The following is a 12,455-nucleotide window of genomic DNA, read 5'->3' as shown; positions in this document are numbered from 1 at the left end:
AACAACATGGGAAGACTTTGACCTCAAGGGACTCCATTAACACCACCAGCACTACCCACCCCACCCCCCGACGCAAGCAGTGCTCTATAATAGCTACACTGCAAGCACAGGGAATTGTGGGGGGGTGGGGGTGCCCCTGCTCCCTCTTCCTTAGCAACTGTGCTGGCTTTTTAAGTATATAAAGATACAACAGGGCAACACAGGAGAAGCATGCATACAGCTTCATACACAACAGCCACCCTAGTAAACTTGAGCAGAGTGGGCGCTTGCAAAGTGATTGGTGGGGTAGCTTGGAGGGCTGCCCCACATAATGGATCCCATAACGTGGTGCATGCACACCATTTGAATGGCAATGTTCATCAACTCAGGGGAGGGGGGTTGGCCCCTTCAAATATTTTACCGGGGGTGGGGGTGGTGAAGACCCCTCAGTCCCTAGGAGTTGGCTCCCATGAACGCAAGAGTAGAAGGTACAGAAGGGGTGCATAAGCCTTTCTGTGCTTCCCACATTTCTCCGCAGGCCCCGGTTCCAAGACTGAAAATGGGCTCAAGCTTGGGGAGGAAATAAGTGAGGCAGGCAGGGGAGGAAAAGGTGATCTGGAAAGAAAAGCAGCCAGCGGAGGAAAGGTTCCGTGCCCTCCCCAGCCCTGCTTCTACAGGGACTTGGCGGCTACCCAGCATTTGGCCACGCAGCCCTGCCAGTGTCACGCCCAGTTCTCCCCGTGCACTCCTGTAATGATGCCCCCACATGCATGTGCTCATTCACGCACACCCACACTTCCTCACGCATTGGAAATACAGCATGTTGCGCACGCAGTAGCTAGGGTGCCCTTCCCGCCCTCTGTGAGCCGAGCCCGGTCACTCACTTGACCTTCCTGCTGTCGCTCTTGCTGATGGAGCCCTGGCGCAGGGAGCTGAGAGTGCTGGAGTGCTTGCGCTTCCTAGGTCGCCCTGGTCCCCGCCGAGCCGGACTCCGGGAGCTCTCGTCTCGCCTATGGGCAACAGCCACAATAAGCACACATCCAAGGGGCAAGCGCTCCCCTAGCTCTTGCTTGGAAGGGCTGGTGGTGTGTGTGTGTGTGCCTGCCTATGGTCTACAAAGCTGAAGAGGAGTTCAAAACTCTTGATGCAAGAGACCCCTTTGCTTGCTTGGGCTGCAGGAGCCATAACAGACAGGTCCAAGATCAGGTGTTTTTTTTCACACCCTCGCCTCTTTCTCAATGCTTTGTGGTCTTACCCACATTCTCTGGGGCACCTTGCCCTGCAAACCTGCAGAAAAAAGGCAAAGACACTCACTCGTGGTCGTGCCGCCTCTGCAGCTTGGCCAGCTCCCGCTGCTTCTCCTTGTAGCGCCGCTGCAGTTCCGCCAGCCGCAGCCGCATCTCTACTTCCTGGGTGTCCAAGTTCTCAATGGCTGCTTTCAGGGGGCAAACCTGCGGGAGAGGGGAAAGGATCCTTCACTGGGGTGGGAAAACAAAGAGGCCACGCCACGTGCACCATGCTCTGCGCAAGTCGTCCATTCATTCCTAACCTTCTCTTTTCCCTTCGAGTAGCAGGCCCAAGAACTTCCAGAGGTGAAGAAGGGGTAGGGGAGGCCAGCTGGCTGGAAAAGCTGAGCTTTGGGTGGTCTACCCCAATCAGTGTCAGGTTTTGGCTGAATGCCTTCAGGGAAAGAAAGAAGGGCCCGCCCGCCAAAAAGGTGGGGAACAACCAATATTGCATTGTCAGGGATTTTAAAAGCACGGGCCCTATGGCAGCTGACAGGTTTCAGCAGCAGAAGAGGGGGATCTCATCAGATAAAGTGGCTAGGAGTTCTGTAGATTTAAAAGGAACAGGGCATGTGTGGTTCAGAGACACACCAGACTTCTGACTTGTTCTAGCCAGGGCCAGAACTGTGCCAGGATGGAATGATGGACAGCTGGAAGGAACATTGTTTATTCTCCTTCTGCTGTCAGAGGCAGGGGGTCACAAGTGGAGAGTGTGCCACCGCTCTGACGTTCTGCTTTCAGGCTTCCCATAGGCATCCCACTGGCTGCTATGAGAACAAGGTGCTAGAATAGGTGACCTACTGGCCTGCTCTAGCAGGCTCTTCTTATGCTTTTTAATTTATTGACATCACCTGTTAGCTTCCTTGGAAGGAAACGAACGGCAGGGCACAAATGATTGCAATCAACGAACAAGCACATCCTCTCTGTCCCCTATTTTAAATGCCCTGGGTTCACAGGATACTTACAGGCTTGGTCTTAGGGGTCCAGATGTATTTGCGGCGGGAGGCCCGCATGCGAGGACGCAGGTCCACGCAGGGCACAGCAGCTTCTGCCAGGTCGAGGAGGTCAGGGGGGCTGCTCTCCAGGCCGGTTGCCTCAACCAGGGCCCAGGCGGCAGCGAGAGTGGCCAGGCTTTGCAGATTGAACGCTGCCAGGTCTTCATCCAGCACTGTGGAAAGGGGGGAAGGTTACCGTGGTGGAAAAACCATTCTCATCCACAGGGGAAGGAGACATACATTAAGATATTATACACCTTGGTCTTTGGATCTTGGGTCCCTCAGGAGGTTGTGGACTCTCCTTCCTTGGAGAGGTTTGTAAGCAGAGGTTGGTTAGCCATTTGTCATGGATGCTTTAGCTGAGATCCCTACTTTGAACTGCATGACCATTGGGTCATGACCTCCCAACTTGGCAACTCTATGATTCTATTGGGTGTTTCCGGGCACATAAAAGGGGCACACCACCCTGAAACCATTGTCCCCTCTCTGCCCCCAAAGCAACCTTGGGTAGCGACTGGGTGCCGGCTTGTTGTTACTACTGGCCATGTCTTCCTGTTTTTCCGAGCGAACTGCGGCTCTGTTCCTTTCTCGGACACATCCACTGGTGTGTTTTTTTTTTGGGGGGGGGGAGGAGGTTAGCCTGGCACAATGCTCACTCTGGAAAGGTTGCCTTGCCTCTGCCCGCTCTGCTCTCCATACCCTGCTACTCAAAGACATCAGGCACACGGTCGTGTTTATCTCAGGCACATACCACACATCCATCCAGGCAGAGGGGAAGTTATTGGGATGCCACATACTTCAGGGGGGCGGGGGGGGGGGGAGAAAAGGCAATTTAAGCCGAGGGGGCAGCAGCCAGGAGCCAGAGCCGTCTGAACTTGGGGGAAGGAGAGGGGCCTCTTCAGATAGCATCAAACTTGGGAGGAGGCTTTTGGGAAGAACCTTGCCCAGAGGGGATTGATCGGAAGGGTAACGTAGTTCCAAACTACAAATTTTAAAAGTCCCTGGAGATGATGAGCAGATGGAGGAAGGGGGGGGGGACACGGAGAGTCGCAGATAAGGTTTTTGCTGTACATCAATTTGCTTTGTGCTTGTGTACAAGGATGTGTGCCTGTGAATGCGCCTGCACACATGTGTGAGGAGGCATGCAGGGGAGTCCTTGTATGTGGTTTCCGTTCCACTGTGGGCAAAGAACGGTTCCGGTGTGTGAGCAGTAACCGTTTGCCGTAGAGATGAAAAGCGCAGACTTTGCTTAGCCACAGGGGGTGATAACCATCTGCATATGTGGGCTGGTGCAGACCCCCTCGTCTGGGGAGGTGGGAAAACGGGAGGCTGAAAACGGCAGCGGAAAGGTGATAGAGACTAAAAAAAGCAAGACTTTCACTATTTTCATTCTGCTGAATTTTTTTTTTAAAAAAACACCCCGCCAAACAAGAGCACTAGAAAGTTCTCAAGAGCGATGAGATTCTGAAACAGGAAGCATCTAAGTGGTATGGAGGCAACCCTTTCTCACTGGTGTTCACTGGTTAATGCAGTTGAGTAAGACAGGTATTTTCCTATTTTTTAAGGACCCTCATAATAATAACAATGGGCCTATCCCAAGTCTCTACACTGCCCAAATTCAAGGTCCAGACTAGACAATGAGCCTCCCTAAATTGTCTTTTGTATGCAACAGAGTAGCTGCCTCAAAGGCTCTTGCCTCCCAGACTCACAAGGGGTTAATATCCTCTTCCGAGAGCTCAAATCAAAGGTTGAGCTGCTCCTAGCGCTGGCTAGGCAAGCCCCCAATGTGCTGCCTGACCCCTGACTTCACTCCGCAGTTTGGCAGGACTCCAGACTCCATGCCTCTAGGGGGGGAAATCACTCCATTCCCCACGGGCCAGGAATAAGCAACCTCTAACGATTAGCTCTTCTTTATGGCGGCAATTATGAAAAGACACCGTTTTCCCTAGCTAGCCACCAGGATGCTTCAAGGCCTGACATGCAGAGTCCGTACTTCATAAAAGAGTGCACCTAGAGCAGAAGCCTAGGAAGGCAACTGCTGCTCAAACTCTGGGGTTTTCACCTTGGTTCTCAACTTCCAGATCCCCAGAGCAGGCCAAGTTTCCTGCCTGGGTGGCAGATCACGTAACTCCAAAGGCACTGCATAAGGATATCATGGCCTATGAGGGACCAAAAATAGGGTACAGTTCTACTGGTGATCTGAGCGAGTGCAGATACTGTTCTGCAAGCCCGAGGAGGGTCTTAAGGTCAGGAGGGGATCCTTTAACTTATATATACAAAAGCCTACAGGGCTGTTAGGAAGAGCCCTGCAGAGTTCTTAGGGACAGCACCACTTATCTATGCAAAGGAAGTGGTGGGGTGAGTACTGGAGAGGCAGAAGCTCCTGATCGAAGTGGATCCTGCAGTTCTGTTCGCCACCCATTTCAACCAGGTGCCATCTTTTAGTTCACTAGATACTGACTGTCAGAATGGTTCGATTACATGGCTTCGTATTTTGACTCTACATTTTTATTGTGATAGCCGCAGTATGTTTTGTTTTTGTTTTTTTAGCTTTGTGGTTTTGTGGCTTTTACTTCATGAACTGCTTAGAGGTTCTCTATCTAGAGCAGGTTTCCCAAACTTGGGTCTCCAGTTGTTGTTGGACTACAATTCTCATCATCCCTGACCACTGGTTCTGCTAGCTAGGGATGATGGGAGTTGTAGTCCAACAACAACTGGAGACCCAAGTTTGGGAAACCCTGATCTAGAGGAAACTTATCTATATATTGATTAAACAAATATTCCTGTGGGGATGGGGAGGTGAGCAGCAGGTAGCTTCCGGCATGGCTCTCACGGAGTTGTGTAAGACAGGAAGAAGCAGAGAAACTTTCTTAACCAGCAGTATGCCTGGTGCGGAAGCAATGTGGGGAAAATAATGGGGGCCCTGCTAGCAAGCTAGGGGAGAACGCTGAAAGGCTACAGTTGTGGACAGGCTGTTTGAGCAGTTCAATGGGAGATCGCACATGAGAGTGATGTGCATTTGCCCTTCGGCTGCTTAATCGTTCAGTGCCAACACTGGAGAGCTAATGGAAGATATCAAGGGAGCAGGCCTTGGCACGGATGCAAATTCTACAGTCTCAAAGGTACAAACTTGACAAGACCAAGGTCTGGGAAAAAAATCTGGTTCCAGTCCCAAGATAATGTTCCCATCATGAACAACCTTTCAGTCTCCAGTGGGCTGTCATCATTCCTTCACATCTTAAGCTCCTACAACACGCAGAGGAGTGGCGGTCAACTCCTTGCTGTCCGGGCAGGAGGCAGGGCTGTGCTTAGCAAGCATAGGGCGGGGAACTGACCCTCCAGATGTTGACAGACTCCAGTTCCCATCAGCTCCAGCCAAGAAGGCCAATGGTCAGGAGTGATGGCAACATCTGCAGGGCCACTGGTTCCCCATCCCTGGCGTATAGGAAAGAAGTTTCTCATTCCTCTAACAACAATGGAAATTTAGCCCCGTCTCTGACTCTTGGCAGGCTGCCCTCCTGAACCAAAGAAGCAAGCAGTGCTTAGCTACCATGAACAAAATGAGTGGGCAAGTCACCCAGACAAATACAGAATCCTCTTCCCAGTCCCCTTGCTTGCTTGCTGGTCCCTGGCCTCCGTGAGAGGGAAGGGACAAAACAGTGGCAAGAGGGAGAGGGAGAGAAAAGATAGCCCCTGCCTTCCTTACCATGGGCGGCAGTATCGCACTGCTGGCGACGGAGTTCCAGTTCTGCCAGCTCACTGAGCAGGGCAATGCCAGGAATCCCTGAGCTGCATGGTGAGGGCAGGGGAAGGGAATCTGCAGGAGGTGGCGATTCCAAGGCTGGGAGCTCGCCCAGATCGATGCTGGCAGCAATGAGGGTGTCCAGGCCGCACGGGGCCACCTGCACCTCGGCATGCGTCGACAGGTCATCTGGCGAGCTGGCATCACTCTCGTCTTCCTGGCATTCATCTTCTAGTGCTGCGGCCGGGCTGTCCTCCACAGCCATCACCTCCGGCGAAGGCCCTGGAACAGCAGCTTCCGGCCTAGGCTCCTCCTGGCATTCCTTCGGGGCAGAGTCCAAGCCGTCTGGGCTGTCCCCGACCAGCAGGGGGCAACACGGCGTCTCCTTGGCCAGTTCTGTGGAGCTCGGCCTCTGGGGGTGCACAATGAGGTGGGGAGGGTGAGGGTGGGAGGAATCTACTTCGGGGTCCCCAGCCCCACTGGATGGGCGAGCTTCCGACTCGCATTGTGGCTCCTGCTCCGGTGGGAAGGTGCGTGACTGTTCGGGCTCAGCTGCCGTGGAAACCGTTTGCATAGTGTCAGGATCAGCTGGGTCCAAGGGTAAAGGTGATGCATAGCCCAGGCCAGCCACAGGGTAGGAGTAACCAGGGGGAAGATCTAGAGGAAGAAAGAACAAGGAAAGAGCACCAGGATAAGCTATGGTACACACACAAAAGCAGGGGGCACAGGGTCAGCTTGGGACTCTCCAAACCAAAACTCAAGATAACTCAAAGCTCGGCTCTGCCCTTGCCGCTCCTGGAAGGATCCTTTAAAAAAATCCAATATGCTCAGAGACTCTGCGCCTGTTCATTGGGGGAGATAGGGAGCCCAGAGCACTTGTTTTTTAAATGTCCCTTTTATGAAGATGCATGTAGTGAGACCATTGATCCCCTGCTGGTGAGGCTCGCTAAGCTCCCGGAAAAGCAAAAAACTGACCTTTTCCTGTTAGGAAAGATCCTAAGACGACCCGGATGGTCGCCAGATTCTGTGTACAGATCTGTAGGCGCAGACCATCCCCCGACCCAAACTAGTTTGTTAAGAAAATCCCCAAACTCGGTTCCATGGGTGACTCTGGGTCATCTCTCTGCGGTAGCTTATCTTAAAGTTTTAGGTGTCTATACGCTTATCACATTTATAAATTTTAAATTTATTGTTGTACATGGTTTTAAATGTTTGTTTTCCCTCTGGGATTGTACCCCCAAGTGTGTTTTATAAGCTGGTCTCCGACCGTAATAAATTATCTATCTATCTATCTATCTATCTATCTATCTATCTATCTATCAAGATAATTCAGATGAGCCTGACCTCATATCCTGCACCCTTCCTAACAGAAGACTGGTCCATTCTAACAACTTCCGAGACTGCAATAGGTTATGCTAATGACACGTACTCCCTTGCTGTTTATTTATTTTCTGGCAGCATTGAACTTTCTACAAATTACCTAGGAAGAATGGCATTCAGACTTTTGTGGTACCATGCCTGTAGGAAAGGGGAGAGAGGGGGGTAAGCATGAACAGGGACCAAGAGGGGCTGATCAGGTTCCAATCCTGAACAGTGGAAAATCCCTCACTGATTGTTTCCCAAACTTGGGTCTCCAGCTGTTTTTGGACCACAACTCCCATCATCCCTAACTAGCAGCACCAGTGGTCAGGGATGATGGGAATTGTAGTCCCCCCCCCCAAAAAAAAACCCAGCTGGAGACCCAAGTTTGGGAAACCCTGTTCTAGAAGTCCATCCGGTTCCTGGGTCTTTAAGTGCACCCTTTCCAAACCTTTCTGCACAACAATGATTGAAAACTTTGAATGTGTTGGCTAAAGCCTGCGTAAAATAACTGCACTCTGAACTACATGCTATTGCCTATGCCTAGCAGGGCACAGATCAAGACACTTACTACAGGGAGAGGGAGTCCGTGCCATGGGCTAGTATGATTGATATTGGGTGCAAGCAGTGCACAAGTATACCGTGTCTCTTCCCGGCTCCCCCTTCCATGCATAGCCTGCCATGAATCCCTACCTGGTTCCAGTGATTTGGGATAGTCCTGGGCTGGCCTCCCTTCAGGCTGCTTGTCCTCGGCCTCAGGGCCAGTGGAGCTCTGCGAGGGCACCGGACTGACAGCAGGTGAGCGTGGCACCACAGCAGGGCAGACAGGTAAAGTGCAGGGGGCAGGGCATTTGGGCGGGTGGCAACACGGGGAGAGCTTGGCTGAGCAGGCAGCTGCTGGCGACAGGCCCTTCGGGGGAGCGTTTAAGGCAACAGCTTTGTGGGATGGTTTGAGTGGCTTCTCGGGGCCTGGCATCTCCAGCTCAGGGGGCGGCTCTTCAGGCTTCCGCTACAAGGAGGAGAGAGGTGGACGGGTCAGCGAGTGCCTGAACCCCACGCAACCAACGTCACAAAATGGCAATTGACCCAACGACAATACAGTCAGTATATGCAGCTTAAGACTTGCATTTGTCCCCAGTGCTTTGCAATCCTAAACACGTCTGGTTCCACATCACTTCCTGTTGATACGTCCTTATCAGCCCACCAACTCTGGTTCCTCACCCCAGTCCTGATCCTATACTCAGGTTGAATCAGTGGCCGTTTATCTTGACTGTGTCCCCTTCTCAGTCGGGAACAATGGGTTCAAGGAAAACCTGGATACACTTCCGATGAAGGTTATTTTGGGTTTCCTATTTTAGTGCTCTGTGCCACTCTAGCAGATGTGAGCTGTGCGTGCTTCCAAGTAAATAAATCAGGATCCCGAGCCAAAGCAACTCAGATTCCGCACCAGCAAAAAGCAAAATACTGCAACCTAGATGAAGTTATGGAAACAGGGATCATTTTATCTATCTTAATATCTTCAGCTTCTACTAGTTGAGGCAGCAGGAGGCAATAACCTATGCAGGGGGCAGAAACCCCATCCTCTTGACTGTTGGGGTTTTTCATCCAGCCACACCCCTCTGATTTCCAAGATGTCTCCAGGCATCAATCCCACACTTTTCCAAGCACATCTTTGCAACTATATTTGGGGAGCTGAGCTTCAGAGAAGGTTGATCCTCGGGCCAAACATAATTATTATTTGCTTTTTGCGGTGCTTGCTCAGAATCACAACACACACACACACACACACACACACACACACACACACACACACAAGCCCTAATCGTCACCCTAAGGAAGAGTGCTGTTCTTCCACATAGGATACTGGTGTCTATCACCACCATGCAGTGAGAAGCAGGATGTTGACGACCATAGCTCTGCAGCCAATAGAGCTTTCTTTGAGATGACTCAGGAGATAAATTCTTACACTCACTCAGAATCTGGCCAAGCACCGTATTTTGAGCCAGTGAGGGATTTCTCATCAGATCAGATTGGCTGGAGAACTCTCTCTCTCTCTCTCTGTGTGTGTGTGTGTGTGTGTGTGTGCACACATTTCCTTTCCCTTGAAGCATGGTGGGTTACTTAGTGGGTGAGTCATCTGTAGCTGCACAGTCACCTTTCTGCAATGCATTTGCTTCATGTGTTAATGTGTGCCAGCCTGGACCGTAAGGGCTGAGCTTTTGCAAAGCGGCTGCATGGGTGGCCCAGACTTTCATGCAGAGAGAATATTTGATGATTCCTTGGTCCCCCCCCCCAACCTCAGATTACCCATATTCCCCAGAGGGAGGAGGTTCCTTCCGCAGTAAGCAGATCCTTTCTAGCCGCCCAACAAGAGAAGCCTGATGGGTACCGAGAGGGGTTACCGTGATGATGGCCTCACTTCGCACACCTACCTGGCTGTGTGTGTGCCGCTGCACTTCCAGTGCCTGTGCTGCACGCTGCTGTTGCTGCTGCTGTTGCTGCTGCAGGGCATAGAGTTCTTGCTGACGCAGGAATTGGGAGCGGGAATAGACAGGGAGTTGCCCTGTGTGCTGCAGGTGAGAGCCAGGCCCCCGGCTGGGATACATGGGTGGCCAAATTGATGCCTGATCCATCACCTCAGCTGCTGAGAGACAGGGAGATTAATCAGAGAGGTAAACAAAGCCAGAGAGTATGGAGGTGCCTCCCTGATCCCTGAATTAGAGAGCCGCACCCATCTCCTCTGATCAGAGGGGCAGCTCCCGTATACCCCATCCCAGCTACTATCCAGCAGCGGTGGTGGAATGTGCCAGCCAATTAGTGCCTGGCTGCTACTTACCCAGGGTATGGGGCGCCCCATGGGCTGGAGGCTCAGAAGGCAGGATTACTAGCTGAGCAGGTGGTTCCTGTGACAGGGGGAAGACTGGCTGCATGGCACTGGGCATAGAAGCTGGGAAGCCGGGAGGCAGGTTTTGATGAAGAGCAGGGTGCCCGATGCCTAGAGAGAAGAATGCACTTGACATAGAAAGCCCAGCCCACTCAACACACCCTCCCAGCAGCCACATCTTCCCTAGGGAAAGAGATTGTATCAGAGCAAAGTGAGGCTTTGCTTTTTCACGGTTCCCTCAGGGTAGGCCAAGAAGCATTCGGCTTCTCGTGCATATGCAGACAAATGAAAATCCACCGCAAGAGGCAGGGAGCAGGTCATGTACGTACCACGCAGATAATATCCACTTAGGAAGATCACCATGTATCACACAGTCCTTACGAGATCTAGGAGAATCCCCTCCACCTATCTCTACCTATCAGCTGTGACCCCCGGGAAGGCAGTCTCCCAGGCCTGCAATACCTCTGAGGGTTGAGTCATAGGACAGGCAATAATCTAGTTTTGCCCGCATAAAATTCTATATGGAAAATTGTATGTATACGCAGGTGTTTTTGCTGCATGTACAGATGACTCTTTCTTGAGGCAAGAATTTTTTAAGCATATGAAGTGGTCCTAAATGTCACTCACCAAGGGCTGCCTTAGGCTCTCGGCAGCAATTAGGGCTAGAGGTTACGGTGAGGCTTACGCAATAACCAGTTTAAAAAACGGGCAGGAAACAGGCAGAACAGGGGGTCGCAAATAACGAGACAGTAGCAATCCAGAGACTAAAAGCAACGCCAAGGGATGGGGCAGCAGGAAAGCACAGAAGGAAACTGAAACTGCCAGGAGAAGAGAGTAGAAAGCTGTAGATCAGGTGTGAAGTGAGATCAGAAATGGACCAGAGATAAGGAAGAATAAGAAGGAGAAGGAGAAGGAGAAGAGGAGTTTGGATTTGATATTCCACTTTATCACTACCCGAAGGAGTCTCAAAGCGGCTAACATTCTCCTTTCCCTTCCTCCCCCACAACAAACACTCTGTGAGGTGAGTGAGGCTGACAGACTTCAGAGGAGTGTGACTGGCCCAAGGTCACCCAGCAGCTGCATGTGGAGGAGCGGAGACGCGAACCCGGTTCACCAGATTACAAGTCTTAACCACTACAGCACACTGGCTGAGGAGAGGAGCTGCTGTCGGCATGGCCTAGGCAAGGGTTCTAGGTAGAACGTTGACACCCAGCAATACTGACCGTACGAGTGTCCACCCATCCAAAGAGAAGGGCTGCGTGTCCGGGGCAACCAGTGGGTATGAGCCGGGTGGGTATGGGCTGCTGGGTCTCCTCCCAACTGGCTGGCCTGCAACGAGGAACTGCCCGCAATCATCAGGTGGGGTGTAAGGTCTCCAGGGCAGCTGCTGGACGGATGGATGCGGGCAAATTCCACCAGGTCCTTGTTATCCCTGTTACATCAAAAATCAGACGGGACAAAGGCAGGTCAGCTACAACAGGTCAGGATCGTCCAGGCCTGTAAAGGGACTACACAATGTGGGCTATCATGTAATGTACAGGCAATGCCCCACTCTCCAAATTTGTATGGGAGTTTTGTTCTGCAATACAACTGAAAAAGCCCGCAAACACCCTGTTCTTCCCCTTTTGTGACATTTTCGGGACCCTTTCAGATTTGGTGCAATGCGTGTGCAGTCGTGCACATGTTGAATACACGCAAATGACCGGGGGGTTTCCTGTAATGGTCATTCTGTGGCCTCCAGGTCTAAAGGTCAGGCACCTGGAGTAACCAGAAGCCCAGCTATCACATGAACAGGCTCATCATGGGTCCAGCATTAAAAGCATTATATGCAAAACCCACTGCACTCCCTTCCCCACCTTTGATACCAACTGATGGTAGATACCATACATATTTAAACCAATTTTTCGCTCCCAAAAGGGACCCATGGCCGGTGACAGAGATCGCCGCAATCAGGCAGCTGCTGAGGACCCAGGGGCTCAGAAGTGCCCGCCAACATCAGAAATGTGTTGAGATCGTATTATACTTGCTGTTGCAATTTCCGTAACTCACCTCACTGCCTTCTCCCTGTTTATTGGGAGTGGTGCTTGTTTTGTTATTTGATGGTGGCAGACAGTTCTGCTTGTTACAGGAGGCAAGCACTGGCTCTGTTTCATTCTGTGGAAGAGAGACCACCATGATTTATTTCCCAAGATGCAATGCTTGGCAGCAGG

At 51.7% G+C, this 12,455-nt stretch overlaps 1 protein-coding gene across 7 annotated transcripts in view; it reads right to left on the bottom strand.

Annotated features, from left to right (window-relative positions):
• BAHCC1 (BAH domain and coiled-coil containing 1) overlaps positions 1-12,455 on the bottom strand; it is a 118,072-nt gene that overhangs the window by 23,954 nt on the left and 81,663 nt on the right. For 4 of the 7 annotated variants that reach the window (XM_079965314.1, XM_079965317.1, XM_079965313.1 and 1 more), the window contains exons 7-15: positions 12,295-12,399; positions 11,469-11,677; positions 10,198-10,356; positions 9,794-10,005; positions 8,055-8,370; positions 5,967-6,659; positions 2,231-2,433; positions 1,294-1,430; positions 864-989 (exon numbers count right to left, since the gene is read on the bottom strand). In XM_079965314.1, the coding sequence (XP_079821440.1) occupies positions 864-989; positions 1,294-1,430; positions 2,231-2,433; positions 5,967-6,659; positions 8,055-8,370; positions 9,794-10,005; positions 10,198-10,356; positions 11,469-11,677; positions 12,295-12,399 (2,160 nt within the window). The remainder of the gene's footprint in view (positions 1-863; positions 990-1,293; positions 1,431-2,230; positions 2,434-5,966; positions 6,660-8,054; positions 8,371-9,793; positions 10,006-10,197; positions 10,357-11,468; positions 11,678-12,294; positions 12,400-12,455) is intronic. The other 3 variants (XM_079965315.1, XM_079965318.1, XM_079965319.1) reach the window with 3 other exon arrangements.

The sequence above is a fragment of the Podarcis cretensis genome (genome assembly GCF_951804945.1).
Source record: "Podarcis cretensis genome assembly, chromosome: 2".
In the NCBI taxonomy this organism is placed as follows: Eukaryota; Metazoa; Chordata; class Lepidosauria; order Squamata; family Lacertidae; genus Podarcis; species Podarcis cretensis.
Note: the sequence above shows the minus strand (reverse complement) of the source record. Positions and strands in the feature narration are given on the sequence as shown.